General features: G+C 44.6%; 1 protein-coding gene and 1 long non-coding RNA gene across 4 annotated transcripts in view; both read left to right on the top strand.

The window, feature by feature from the left end:
- LOC126986466 (uncharacterized) overlaps positions 1–11880 on the top strand; it is a 24500-nt gene extending 12620 nt beyond the window's left edge. For all 3 annotated transcript variants that reach the window (XM_050842671.1, XM_050842669.1, XM_050842670.1), the window contains exons 3-10: positions 1011–1167; positions 2338–2461; positions 2584–2869; positions 3592–3670; positions 4330–4496; positions 5078–5216; positions 5566–5655; positions 6564–11880. In XM_050842671.1, coding sequence (XP_050698628.1) covers positions 1011–1167; positions 2338–2461; positions 2584–2869; positions 3592–3670; positions 4330–4496; positions 5078–5216; positions 5566–5655; positions 6564–6744 — 1223 coding nt within the window. In that variant the 3' untranslated portion in view covers positions 6745–11880. The remainder of the gene's footprint in view (positions 1–1010; positions 1168–2337; positions 2462–2583; positions 2870–3591; positions 3671–4329; positions 4497–5077; positions 5217–5565; positions 5656–6563) is intronic.
- An 866-nt stretch (positions 11881–12746) lies between these two features.
- LOC126986467 (uncharacterized) lies at positions 12747–13578 on the top strand. The gene is made up of 2 exons (XR_007739759.1): positions 12747–13004; positions 13258–13578. It is a non-coding gene; the product is annotated as an uncharacterized LOC126986467 (long non-coding RNA).
- The last annotated feature ends 572 nt before the right edge of the window (positions 13579–14150 follow it).

Genomic DNA, 14150 nt, shown 5'->3' with positions numbered 1-14150 from the left:
GTCTGTCTGTCTGTCTCTGTCTATCTGTCTGTCTGTCTGTCTATTTGTCTGTCTGTCTGTCTGTCTGTCTATCTGTCTGTCTGTCTGTCTATCTGTCTGTCTGTCTGTCTGTCTATTTGTCTGTCTGTCTGTCTATCTGTATGTCTGTCTGTCTGTCTGTATTTTAGGCTTATTATTATTATTATTATTATTATTATTATTATTATTATTATTATTATTATTATTATTATTATTATTATTATTATTATCATTATTATTATTATTATTATTATTATTATTATTATTATTATTATTATTATTATTGCTTATGTATGGGTGTATATTGACTGCACATTCAACACCACCCTCACAACACCACTGCAACTCCATTTTTCATCACCATTATCTGTCAACTCCACTTACACTACTGACTTCATCACCACCTCACCACCACCACCACCACCACCTTTTTAATCACCATCATCACCACCAATGATTATCACCACCTTCAACACCACCTTCTCATCACCACCTCAACACCATTACTACCACTTCATCACCACCTTAACCACCATCATCACCAATCATCACCACCAATAATTATCACCACCTTCAACACCACTTTCTCATCACCACCTTCTGCAGACACTCACCACCTCAACACCATTACTACCACAACTTCACCACCTCATCACCACCATCACCACCACCACCACTCCTTCATCACCACCACCTAAAAAATAAAAACCTCTCATCCCCATTCATCACCACCACCACCACCACCTCAACACCACTTCACTCCTTCATCACCACCAAAACCACCACCACCTCAAAAAACAACCTCTCTCTTCTCCCCTCATCACCACCACCACCATCTCAACACCACTGCATCACCACCACCACTCCTTTGACTCCTTCATCACCACCAAAACCACCCTTCATCACCACCACCACCACCTCAAAAAACAACCCTCATCCCCCCTCATCACCACCACCACCACCATCTCAACACCACTTGATCACCACCACAGACAACCAGCGCGCCCTGCCAGAGATGCCCCTTTGCTGCCCTCTCGACACCATCTATGAGGTCGGCCAGAACTGTTCATCACCACCGGCGGGCTGGGAGTGGCGGCCGCAGCTCTCGGGCGAACCAGCCGCCAACTTCATGTACACTGGATTCCCCAAGTAAGTGGTGTTGAGTGGTGATGAAAGTGGTGTTGAAGGTGGTGGTGGGTGGTGGTTTGGAGGGTTTCTTTGGTGGTAGTGGTGGTGATGTGATAGTGGTGGTGGGTGGTGGTTTGGAGGGTTTCTTTGGTGGTAGTGGTGTGGTGATGGTGATGAATGGTGTTGAGTGGTGGTGATTTAGGAGTCTTAGAAATGTGTAGAAGAGGAGAAGGAGGAGGAGGAGGAGGAGAAATAAAGAGAAGAAGAAGGAGAAGGAAAACAGGAAGAGGAGGAGAAGGAGGAGGGGGAAGAGAAAGAAAGAAAGAAAGAAAGAGAGAAAAGAATGAAGAAAAAGGAAGATTGTGTGTGTGTGTGTGTGTGTGTGTGTGTGTGTGTGTGTGTGTGTGTGTGTGTGTGTGAGAGCATGTGCGTATCTCTAAAGAAAGCTCTATCTTATCTTTAATCTTTATTCCTTCCATAATTATCTCCTTGTTCAAGATAACGCTGGTATCTTGTTATGTTAGGGCCATGTAATATTCTCTCTCTCTCTCTCTCTCTCTCTCTCTCTCTCTCTCTCTCTCTCTCTCTCTCTCTCTCTCTCTCTCTCTCTCTCTCTCTCTCTCTCTCTCTCTCTCTCTCTCTCTCTCTCTCTCTCTCTCTCTCTCTCTCTCTCTCTCTCTCTCTCTCTCTCTCTCTCTCTCTCTCTCTCTCTCTCTCTCTCTCTCTCTCTCTCTCTCTCTCTCTCTCTCTCTCTCTCTCTCTCTCTCTCTCTCTCTCTCTCTCTCTCTCTCTCTCTCTCTCTCTCTCTCTCTCTCTCTCTCTCTCTCTCTCTCTCTCTCTCTCTCTCTCTCTCTCTCTCTCTCTCTCTCTCTCTCTCTCTCTCTCTCTCTCTCTCTCTCTCTCTCTCTCTCTCTCTCTCTCTCTCTCTCTCTCTCTCTCTCTCTCTCTCTCTCTCTCTCTCTCTCTCTCTCTCTCTCTCTCTCTCTCTCTCTCTCTCTCTCTCTCTCTCTCTCTCTCTCTCTCTCTCTCTCTCTCTCTCTCTCTCTCTTTCTCTTCTTCTCCTTCTTCGCTTCTGTCCTTTTCTCCTCCTGCTCCTTGTCTTCCTTTTCTTTTTTTTACCTTCCCTTTTCTTATCTCCTCCACCTCCTCCTCCTTCTCCTCCTCCTCATCCAGCTCCTCTTCCACCCACAGGTGCAAGGTTGGGGAGCCCGTTCCGTTCCACCAGAAGGATGTGTTTTTCAACGATGGCGAGGCCTTCGTGCCAAACTTCATCCAGCTGGACCCCATACCCAAGGAGAAGTACTGTGTGGCCAAGGTGTGTGTGTGTGTGTGTGGGGGGGGGGGTATTCATACTTGTACTCCCACTTAAGTACACACTCATGTAGGTATTTGTACTCAGGCCAAATGTTCTATAGTACCTCCACCTTGTCCTGGCAGGTGTACGACAGGGCGGACCCCGAGGAGTGTGAGGTCCACCGCACCAAGGTGTTCGTGTGCCTGGAGAAGAAGCAGGAGGAGCCTGGCCTGTACTGGACCGGCGTAGGCATAGCACACACCCTGCTCTTCCTCACCCTGCTGTCCTTCTTCTCCGTGCGGGACCTGCGGTGCCTGCAGGGCCAGTACATGATCTGCTTCCTCATCTCCCTGCTGGTGTACAACATCTGCCTCCTGCCCGGCTCAGTCCTCATCCTCAGCATCAGTTTTGTCTCCTGCGTTTCCCTCGGTAAGCTGACAGACTGTGGAAGGTTGAGAGACTGTGAGAGGCTGTCAGGGATGTGTAGTAAGGTGTGGGAGCTTGTGGAAGGGGTGTGAGAGGCTGTGGATGGGATTAACAGGGTGTGAGAAGGGGTGTGGAGTGGTTTAACAGGCTATAGAAAGCTTCAGGGTTGCTGTAGAAGGCTGTAAGGGGGTGTAACAGGCTATGGAAGGCTGTGTAAGGATATAGTAGGGCCATGGGGGGTGTCGGGATGTGTGTAGAAGGTTCTGAGATGACGGGAGTAGGGTGTGGGTGGGTGTAACAGATTCTGGGAGGCTGTGAAGGGGTGTAAAAGGCTGTTGGAAGCTTAGGAGGACTGTGAAAGGCTGTGGATAGGTGTTATAGGCTGTGGGAAGCTGTGAGGTGAATTTCAAGGGTGTGGGGGACTGTGTAGAGGTGTGAGAGGGGTGTAGGAAGCTGTATAGGTGGGTAGGGGGCTGTGAAAGGCTGTGGGGTGAATCTCAATGTTCTGGAAGGCTGTTAAGGGGAGCTAGCAGGCTGTGGAGTGTGTGTGTGTGTGTGTGTTAGAGTGTGCACAGTGGAATGAAGATTACCTTATAGACAGGTAAATATACAGGTTCCAGTTCTCTCTCTCTGTCACTCACATTCTCCCTCTCTTGGCCTTCGAAGTTGTAAAGTAAGTTAATGTATTATTCTTAAATGTTTCACACAATCCCCCTCTCCCTCAGGTGCCGTCAAGTACTTCTTCTTCTGTGGCGTGATGCTGTGGTTCAACGTCATCTGTTTCGACGTGTGGCGGACCATGAAGTGAGTCGTGGTTGTTGTGGTTGTCATAATCTGTCTCTTTGTTATTGTTTGTCTCATGTCAGTTATCATCTTCATCATCATCTGTCTCTTTGTTGTTGTTCGTCTCATGTTAGTTATCATCTTCAACATCATCTGTCTCTTTGTTATTATTTGTCTCATGTCAGTATTCATATTTCATCATCATCCATCTCTTTGTTATTGTTTGTCTCATGTCAATTATCATCTTCATCATTATCTGTCTCTTATTGTTTGTCTCATGTCAGTATTCATATTTCATCATCATCCATCTCTTTGTTATTGTTTGTCTCATGTCAGTTATCATCTTCATCATTATCTGTCTCTGTTATAGTTTGTCTCATGTCAGTTATCATCTTCATCATCATCTGTCTCTTTGTTATTGTTTGTCTCATGTCAGTTATCATCTTCATCATCATCTGTCTCTTTGTTATTGTTTGTCTCATGTCAGTTATCATCATTATCTGTCTCTTTGTTATTGTTTGCCTCATGTCAGTTATCATCTTCATCATTATCATCATCATTTGTATATTCACCACCACCACCACATCACCACTCTCTCCCTCCATCCTCCACTCAAACTCATAACCTCCAACCCCCATCATCGTCACCACCACTTCATCACCACTTCACCACCACCGCAGGAACAGGCAGGACGTAGGGTCGCGCCGCCGTTTCCTCCTCTACTCCGTCTACACATGGGTGGTTGGTGCGGTGCTGACCACGGCGGTGTTGGTGGTGCCCTACCTCAGCGGCAAGACCCACGACTCAGCCCTCATGGAGCCCAACACCGCACACTGCAAGCTGAGGAGTGAGTGGAGGGAACGGAGGGAAGGAGGGAGGGAAGGGAGGGACAGGAGGGAAGGGAAAAATAAGGTTACAGGGAGAGGAAAGGAGAAGGAAGGGCATAGAGAGGAAAGGGAAGGAAAGGGAACAGATGATTGGAGGAAGGAAGGGAGAGGGAGGAGGGAAGGAAGTAGAGGGAAGGGAAAGGAATGGAGAGAGAAGAGAGAGAGAGAGAGGAGAGGAAGGGAAGGAGCATATGGAAAGGGAGGGATATAGAGGAAGGGAATGTGAGGTAGTTAGCAAGAGGGAAGGGAAGGAGGGAGCATATGGGAAGGGAGGGATAGGGAGGAAGGGAATGAGAGGGAGAGGGAAGGGAAGGAAATGTGGATCTGGGAAGGGAGGGACAGGGAAGGAAAAGGAAGGGAGAGGGAAGGGAAGGAAATGTGGATATGGGAAGGGAGGGACAGGGAAGGAAAAGGAAGGGAGAGGGAAGGGAGGAAAGGGCAGAGGGAGAAGATAGGAAGACAGGGGAGATAGAAAGAAAAAAAAATTAGTAATGAACTCTCTCTCCACCTCCATCCACCTCCACCTGCTCCACCACCCCAGCGGACATCAACATGATTCTACAGTTGGTTGAGGTTCTGTTGATGCTGGTGAACCTGGTCTTCCTGTCCCTCGCTGCATCACACATCTGCCGATACCCCAAATTTGGCAACGGTCTGCAACGCTGTGATGCTTCCCTGAGGTGTGTGTGTGTGTGTGTGTGTGTGTGTGTGTGTGTGTGTGTGTGTGTGTGTGTGTGTGTGTGTGTGTTTAACTGGTTGTGGTATATGGGAAAGGGAAAGGAGAGCAGAAAAGGAAGAATGGGATGAAGGAGAGGGAAGGGAAGGGTAGAGAAAGGAGGGAGAGTGGAGGAAGGAGAAAGAAGGGAGAGAAGGATGGGATGGGATGGAAGGGAAGGCTTTTAAGTGTGTGTGTGTGTGTGTGTGTGTGTCATAGTATACAGGGCCAAAGCTACATCCATCTGGTCCTGTCCCCATGTCTATATTTGTCCAGATTTTAATTCATACTCTTTCTGTGGTCCCCGTGTGCAGCCTCAAGCAGGGGTGGAAGCTCTACATCATTATGATCTGCCACACGCTCATCGACGTACCGGACGACATCTTCACCATCAAGGTTGTCGAGTGAGTAATTAAAGATTGTGTGAGAGAATGGAGTTATCAAGGTTGTGGGTGGAGGCCTGATTGTGTGTGAGAGATGGACTTATCATTGTGTTGGAGTGGTCCCCTTGAGTGAGAGAATGGACTTATCAAGGTTGTGGAGTGAGTACATGATTGTGTGAGAGAATGGACTTATCAAGGTTGTGGAGTGAGTATATGACAATTATTTTATTTATTTATATATTTATTTTTTACAACAAAGGAGACGGCTGTTTGAGAGATTGGACTTAACTATCACCTCCCCTCACCTCACCCATCTATCGCATCTACTACATCTATGGTCTATCTCATCAACTATTGCCTCCTCTCCTCCTCCTCTTCTTCTCCATCCCTTACGAGCATAGATAGAGAGATAGAGAGAGAGATAGTTACATACAGCATCTCTCTCTCTCTCTCATCTCTCTACCAGCTCTCAGCATCCCATCCTCTAAGCCCTCCTCTCTTCTCCTTCCTCTTCCATACAAACAGATAGATAGATAGAGAAATAGATACCCTCTGTTTCTCTCTCTCTCTTCTCTCTCTCTCTCATACAAACATAGACAGATAGAGAGAGAGATAGCCACTGTTTCTCTCTCCTCTCTCTCTCTCTCTCTACTAGCGCTCTCTCAGTCTCATCTCTCTCTCAAATTTCCCCTTTCTTCTTCCTCTTTCTTTAATACAAACAGAGAGAGAGATAGCCACTGTTTCTCTCTCCTCTCTCTCAGTCTCTCTCTCTCTCACATTCTCTGGCAACATCTTCCCTTTCTTAACCATCCCAAAACTACATAGGCCTACACAAAAACACAGAGACACACACACACACACAGCTTGTCTCTCTTATCTCCCTCCCTCATCTCTCTACCATCCCTTATAACCGTCTCTCTCATTTACAGTCTATGGCGATACGTCCTGGTGGAGTCGCTGGCCCTGTTCGCCGTGTTCGCCTACCGCAAGAGTGTTCTCCGCCACCTCCACCAGACTCTATGCTGCGGACGGTGCTCCCCGCGCGCCCCTGACGAGGAGGAGGCCAACGGAGCCATCCCGGAGAAGCATCAGCTGACCACCACGCACTGAAGGAGGGGCTGAAGGAGGGTGTGATGTAGGAAGGAAGGAATGAAGGAGAGGGATGGGATGAGGATTTTTTTAGGAAGATTTGCGTTGTGAAGGAAGGAAAGAAGGAAGGAAAGGAGGAAGGAAGGAAGGAAGAAAGAAAAGAAGAAAGGAAGGAAGGAAGGAAGGAAGGAGGGAATATAAGGTTAGTGTAGAGAATTAAGTAGGTAGAGAGAGAGAGAGAGAGAGAGAGAGAGAGAGAGAGAGAATGAAGGAGGAAGAGAAGGAGAAAAAGACAAAAAAAAGGAGAAATTAGACCTTATAAAATTAATATAGAAAGAGAGAGAGAGAAGGAAGAGGAAGAAGAGGAGGAGGAGGAAGAGGAAGAAGAAGAAGAATGCAAACTAAAAAAAAGAGGAAAGAAAAAAACAGACCTTATAAAATTAACATAGCAAGATAGGAAGAGAGAAGAAGGAAGAGGCAGAGGAAGAAGAGGAGGAGAAGGAGGAGGAAGAGCTAAGAGAGAGAGAGAGAGAGAGAGTTACCCCATGCATTTATATAACTAGATTCTCATATATTATTATTATTATTATTATTTTTATTCCCAACATTATTTCTGTCAAGTTCCTACGACATGCATTTCCGAGTCAGTAATCTTTTTCTTAATTCGTTGCATTTATAGTCGGGAAAAGTGAGTCTTCCGTGTCCTTACTAGCTCCTGCGATCCTCTCCCTCTCCGCACCTTTCACTGCGTTTCTTGTGTCGTAGGTCCGTAAGGGAAGGGCGTCAGATCTCTCGTAGCAATTCTAGTTAATTTTTATGCATTTGTAGTCAGAAAGTTAAGTTCTCCATATCGATATCCAATTCGTATAGTATTCCGATTCTCTCCTTCCTCTCGGCTTGGCTCGGCACACGTCCTTGGTCATAGTGGCATAAGAGAATGGAGTCTTCTATTTCATCCACATCTTACTAAATTTTTTTTGTATTTATTGTCATCTGATGTGGAATAGATGAGATCCTCTCCTTCCTCTGAGCTTCCATTACGCTTCCTCGATCGTAGTGACATAAGTGAAGGCCTTAGATCTCTCGTAACCATTTCTAGTGACGGGCGGAGAGAAGCCATAGCATCATAACACTAGGGTATGTTATATTAGACCAAGGATGTCATAGGGGTTTAATGTACGTGTGTGTGTAGGTACGTAACAGTGTCGGTGGTACCCTAGAGGCCTTACTGTTGTCATTACGGAGAGATGAATAGAACACAGACATGACGAGAGGTGTCCAGGTCTCGGTACTCCTCGTAAACCCGCATTCCGCCCTACGTAACGTGTCCAAACATGCTCAAACGTGTCGTGGTGTCGTAGCCTAAACAGTCGCAGGTCTTTCATTCATACGCGTTGCCATGACGATACGGAGTGACCCAGAAAGCATTGCCATATGTACGAGAGGTGTGTGTAGTTTACGTATAGTTGTTGTTTTTTGTGGTTTTCGGTTACGTATGAAGCATTTTTGAGAGTTCGAGTGTATGTATTTTCTCTGTATGCGTTGCCATGACGATACGTAGCCACAGAACACATTGCCATATGCCCTAAGCCAGATTGCCATACGTCAGCACCTTGTATTTCCATGTATGTCATTTCAGTGGTGATGTGTCATATGTATTTCCTATGTGTTGCCATGACAGTACGTAGACTCAGAACACATTGCCATACACCCTCACAGCCAGACAGAGTATTGCCATAAGTCCAAACCTTGTATTTCCGTATATGTCATTTCGGTGGCGAGGTATCATACATATCTCCTCTATGCGTTGCCATGACAATACATAGTCACCATTGCCATACGTCCTCACAGCCACAGAAAGCCTTGCCATACATTCGAACACTGTAGATTTACGCGTGATGCATTTTTTGGGGGTGTTCGTATATCTCGGCTGCCGTGTTCCCATGACGATTCAAAGTGACAGACAGCATTGCCATACGTCCGAACAGTATATTTTTACGTATAGCACCCGTGTATGTCGCCTCCGTTACGTATGAAAGTCCCGTGTAGCTACTCTAAAATACGTGTGTGAGTGAGGTATGTCTTCCGTCAGCGTATGAAGTGAGGGCGTAATCTGTCCCCCTGCCCCACGCGTATGCCCAGCCAGAAACGTGTGAATTTTACCCGTATTCAAAGTGCCTTTTGGACTGACTCAATCATACGTGTTCTGCCATGGTTTCCGAATACGTCTGAAGAATTTTTCGTATGATGGATTTGGATGACGGACTTGTATATTTCCGTGTATGTGAACCAGAAACGTATGAATTCAACCCGTATTCAAAGTGCCTTTTACGTATACATGGACTGACTCAACCATACATATTCTGCCATAGTTTCCGAACACGTATGAAGAATTTTTCGTATGATGGATTTGGACGCAGTGTATATTTCCATGTATGTGAACTAGAAACGTATGATTTTAACCCGTATTCAAGTGCCTTTTACGTATACATGAACTCAGCCATACGTGTTCTGCCATGGTTTCCGAATACGTATGAAGAATTTTTCGTATGATGGATTTGGACGCAGTGTATATTTCCATGTATGTGAACCAGAAACGTATGATTTTAACCTGTATTCAAGTGCCTTTTACGTATACATGGACTGACTCAACCATACATATTCTGCCATAGTTTCCGAATACGTATGAAGAATTTTTCGTATGATGGATTTGGACGCAGTGTATATTTCCATGTATGTGAACTAGAAACACATGATTTTAACCTGTATTCAAGTGCCTTTTACATATACATGGACTGACTCAACCATACATATTCTGCCATAGTTTCCGAATACGTATGATGGATTTGGACGAAGGTATGAAATTGACCCGTATTCAAGTGCCTTTTACGTATACATGGACTGACTCAACCATACACATTCTGCCATAGTTTCCGAGTACGTATGTCCGGCAACTGTGTACATAGCCTCAAGTAATTATTTTTTATTATTTTTTTTTTATAGCAGAGGAGACAGTGCAAGGCCGTAAGAAAAGCCCGCTACTTACAGCTCCTAATAGCCGTGTGAATGCCGTATTAAGTGCCGTGTGAAGTGCCGTATGTGCTGAAGATGTCCAAGTGCCTTACGTGTTACGAGTCGTGGGTTTTTTACGTATGAGAGATGAGGGATGATGACCGTGTATTCTCGTAGTGGTGCCGTATGGAGTGTCGATTACTGTGTGCATTTTAATACGTATGCAGGAGTGACTTTTTTGTGTATTTCGTATTTGGGGGAGTTAGGTTATGTCATGTATGGTCACCCCCCCCCCCCCTCCCCTCCTCATCCCCTCCTTTTTCTCTTTTTTTTCTCTCCATCTTTCTTTCTCCTTATTTTTTATCTCTCTCTTTTTCCTCCTTTCTTTGTTTCTCTCTCTTTTCTTTCCCCCTTTACCATTTTTCTTCTTTTTTGTCCTCTCTCTCTCTCTCTCTCTCTCTCTCTCTCTCTCTCTCTCTCTCTCTCTCTCTCTCTCTCTCTCTCTCTCTCTCTCTCTCTCTCTCTCTCTCTCTCTCTCTCCGCCTCCCTCCCTCCCTCTCTCTCCTCCCTTCCCTCCCCTCCCTCCCCGTTAGCTTAGTCTCAACACCTACAACATGTGATATAAAGCGTAGGTGATTTTAGCATATTATTATTATCATTATTATTATCATTATTATCATCATTAGGGTCGGTGTCATGCATTCCATATCTAGGTGCAGTTCCTATGGTCAGCTTGTGTTAGTGCCTGCCTGGTATTTGGTGTCACGGTGGTTGGACTTTGTTACGAGGGTTTTTATGTCGCCTGTAATTTCGTCTGTAGCAGGGATGGAGTGTTGGTATTCAGATACATTGGAATACTGTATTTTGCTGTATTTGTATTTGTATTTTTTTTTTTTTTTTTTTTTACAGCAAAGGAGACAGCTCAAGGGCACAAAAAAGTAAACATTAATAAAAAAAGCCCGCTACTCGCTGCTCCTAAAAAGAATCCAAAGAAGTGGCTGAAAGAGAGGTCAGTTTCGGGAGGATTTGAATTATTATTGATACAAGTTAAAGTATTAAAACCATTTCACTGTATTCGAATTCATATTAGTATTTGTTGGAATTTGAAGTATTCATATTGGAACACACAACTCTGGTATTCACTCCATGCCTGTTCTATAGCCATAACTCTGTAGCCTCTTATTAATGTCATTATTGTTATTATTATTTTCATTTTTATATTATTTTTGGAAGTTTTCAGACAGTCTGGGTTAGCGTTTCAGTATTCTCCTTCTCGCTGTTCACCTCCTTATTGTTGTATGACAGTATTTGTCTGTAGCCAACCTTCTTTTGTATTGTATTATTGTTATTTTTATTAGTAGTAGTTGTGTTCCTTTCATCCGTAGATTCATGAGCGTTACGACGTTTGTTTTGCATTTGTTTTTCTCTCTCGTATGTGTGTGTGTGTGTGTGTGAGAGAGAGAGAGAGAGAGAGAGAGAGAGAGAGAGAGAGAGAAGATCCCCTCTCTCTCTCACGTCCATGACAAAAAAGGTTCAAAAGAAAGAAAGAAAATTAGAGAAAAAAAAATATACTCTGGATTTCCATGACAGAGAGAGAGAGAGAGAGAGAGAGAGAGAGAGAGAGAGAGAGAGATAATTACATAGATTTACATAGAAAATCAGACCACACAGACCCCATGGTCCAGACTAGGTGGTCTGTCCTTAAACCTAAGTGAATCTACGCTAATCAGATGGCTACAAGAGAGAGAGAGAGAGAGAGAGAGAGAGAGAGAGAGAGAGAGAACACAGCCATGACAAACAAGAAAATAAGATTGAAAGACAGTAATAAAATCTTGCCATAATAGAATCAAGAAAATAACAACAACAACAAGTGCCATAGAAGAAGAAGAAGAAAAAAAAAAAGAAGAAGAAGGGGAAGGAAAAGAAGAAGAAAAGACAAGAAGAAAATGAAAACTGTGAGTGCCAAGAAAAGCCATGAAGAAAAATAAGAGACGAAGAAAATGAAGAAAAATAAATAAATGTGAAGAAAAGGAAGAAGACAAGGAGGAAGAAGGAAGACAAAAGAAGAAAAGAAATAAAAGGAGGAAAACAGAAGAAGAAAAAGAAAGAAGAAAAGGAAGACAAAAGAAGAAAAAGAGAAGAAAAGGAAGAAAAAGAGAGGAGAAAAGGAAGATAAAGAAAGAAGAAAAGGAAGAAAAAGAAAGAAGAAAAGGAAGAAAAAAAGGAGAAGGAAAAAGAAGAAAAGAAAGAAAAAGGAAGAAGAAAAAGAAGACAAATGAAGAAAATGAAAAATATGAATGCCAAGCGAAGAAGAAAATAATAATAATAAAAGAAAACAAGAAGAAAATGAAGAAAAAAGAAAGAAAATTTATATATAAACTATCTTAACCTTATTTCTGTATGTATATAAAGTAAAGGAAGAGGACAAAGTTACCCTATCACTATTATTATTATTATTATTATTATTATTATTATTATTATTATTATTATTATTATTATTATTATTATTATTATTATTACTATTATTATTAGTGTGTCCTTTTGTAAGTGCCAAATATATGCTTCCCTTGACCGCCTTGTAAATATATATATAATAGTTTTGTAGAAGGAAGGAAGGAAGGAAGGAAGGGAGAAGAAGGGAAGGAGAGTGGAAGGAATGGAAAGGAAGAGAAGGAGAGTTTGAAGGAAGGAAGGAAGGAATAGAGAGACGGTGTGAACAAAGAAAAAAAGGAAGGGAAGGAAATCATATAAAGAAAGTAGGAAATGAGAAAGCTAATAAATGTGATAGAAAGAAAGAAAGGAAGGAAGGAAACAGAGAAAGAATTGAGTGGCTGAATCTAACTGGCTGACTGACTGGGTGGGTGGCTGACTGACTGACTGACTGGGTGGGTGGCTGACTGACTGACTGACTGGGTGGGTGGCTGACTGACTGACTGACTGGGTGGGTGGCTGACTGACTGAGTGGCTAACTGACTGACTGGGTGGGTGGGTGGGTGGCTGACTGACTGAGTGGCTAGCTGACTGACTGACTGGGTGGGTGGCTGACTGACTGACTGACTGGGTGGGTGGCTGACTGACTGAGTGGCTGACTGACTGACTGACTGGGTGGGTGGCTGACTGACTGAGTGGCTAGCTGACTGACTGAGTGGCTAACTGGCTGACTGACTGGGTGGGTGGGTGGCTGACTGACTGAGTGGCTAACTGGCTGACTGACTGGGTGGGTGGCTGACTGACTGAGTGGCTAACTGGCTGACTGACTGGGTGGGTGGGTGGCTGACTGACTGGGTGGGTGGGTGGCTGACTGACTGAGTGGCTAACTGGCTGACTGACTGGGTGGGTGGCTGACTGACTGAGTGGCTAACTGGCTGACTGACTGGGTGGGTGGCTGACTGACTCTAGTGGCTAACTGGCTGACTGACTGAGTGGCTAACTGGCTGACTGGCTGGTTGGCTGAGTGGCTAGCAGACTGACTGAGTGGCTAGCTGGCTAACTGACTGACTGGTTGGTTGGCTGAGTGGCTAGCTGACTGACTGAGTGGCTAGCTGGCTGACTGACTGGCTAGCTAACTGGCTGACTGGCTGACTGACTGACTGGCTAACTGACTGACTGGCTGGCTAACTAAGTGGCTAGCTAACTGACTGACTGGCTGACCTACTGACTAACTGATTGACTGATTGATCGTGTGGTGATGAACAAGCAAAATGGTGATGAGAGAGTGAGATACGAGTCCCCGCAACACCACTTAAACAGCTTCCAGTGGTGGTGATGAAGGGGTGGTGGTGGTGGTGGTGATGAAGTGTCTGTTGGTGGAAATGGAAAAAATAAATTGTACAGTATCCTAAACCTGTTCTCATTCTCATTATTCTTCTTGTCTAAGGCTGTGGCATAGGCCTATTTTACCTGACCAGGGGCAACAAATCATACGAGAGTCCCCCCTTAAAGATAACCAGAGCTACGCATCTATTATGAGCGAGGGAAAGAAGGAAAGAAATCATGCAAAGATAATGGCGTAAAGATAGGAAGAAGTGGGGAGAGAAAGGAAGATAAATGAAGATAGGAAGAAGTGAGGAGAGAAAGATGGTAAGATAAAAAGATATTGAAGAAAGAGTAAGTGGAGGAGGAGGAGGAGGGGGGTAGCGAGCCAGCAGGTGGAGTCTTACGGAGCGTCACAATATTGGTGGTGGATGAGGTGGATGAAACCAAACTCCACCACCACCACCATCACAATAATTACCCCCCCCCCTCTCTCTCTCTCTCTCTCTCTCTCTCTCTCTCTCTCTCTCTCTCTCAGGCGACTTCTTACATTCTTACTAAGACCCTAAATCACTCATATTACAAGCTCTTCTTTTTCCCATTCATTTCGGGGCATATTCAAAGGTGCGCGTTGCCTCAGTGTCCATCTCCGTCACATCAGT

Source organism: Eriocheir sinensis, chromosome 61 (assembly GCF_024679095.1).
Source record: "Eriocheir sinensis breed Jianghai 21 chromosome 61, ASM2467909v1, whole genome shotgun sequence".
In the NCBI taxonomy this organism is placed as follows: domain Eukaryota; kingdom Metazoa; phylum Arthropoda; class Malacostraca; order Decapoda; family Varunidae; genus Eriocheir; species Eriocheir sinensis.
The sequence above is the reverse complement of the archived record's forward strand: the minus strand, read 5'-3'. Positions and strand labels throughout refer to the sequence as shown.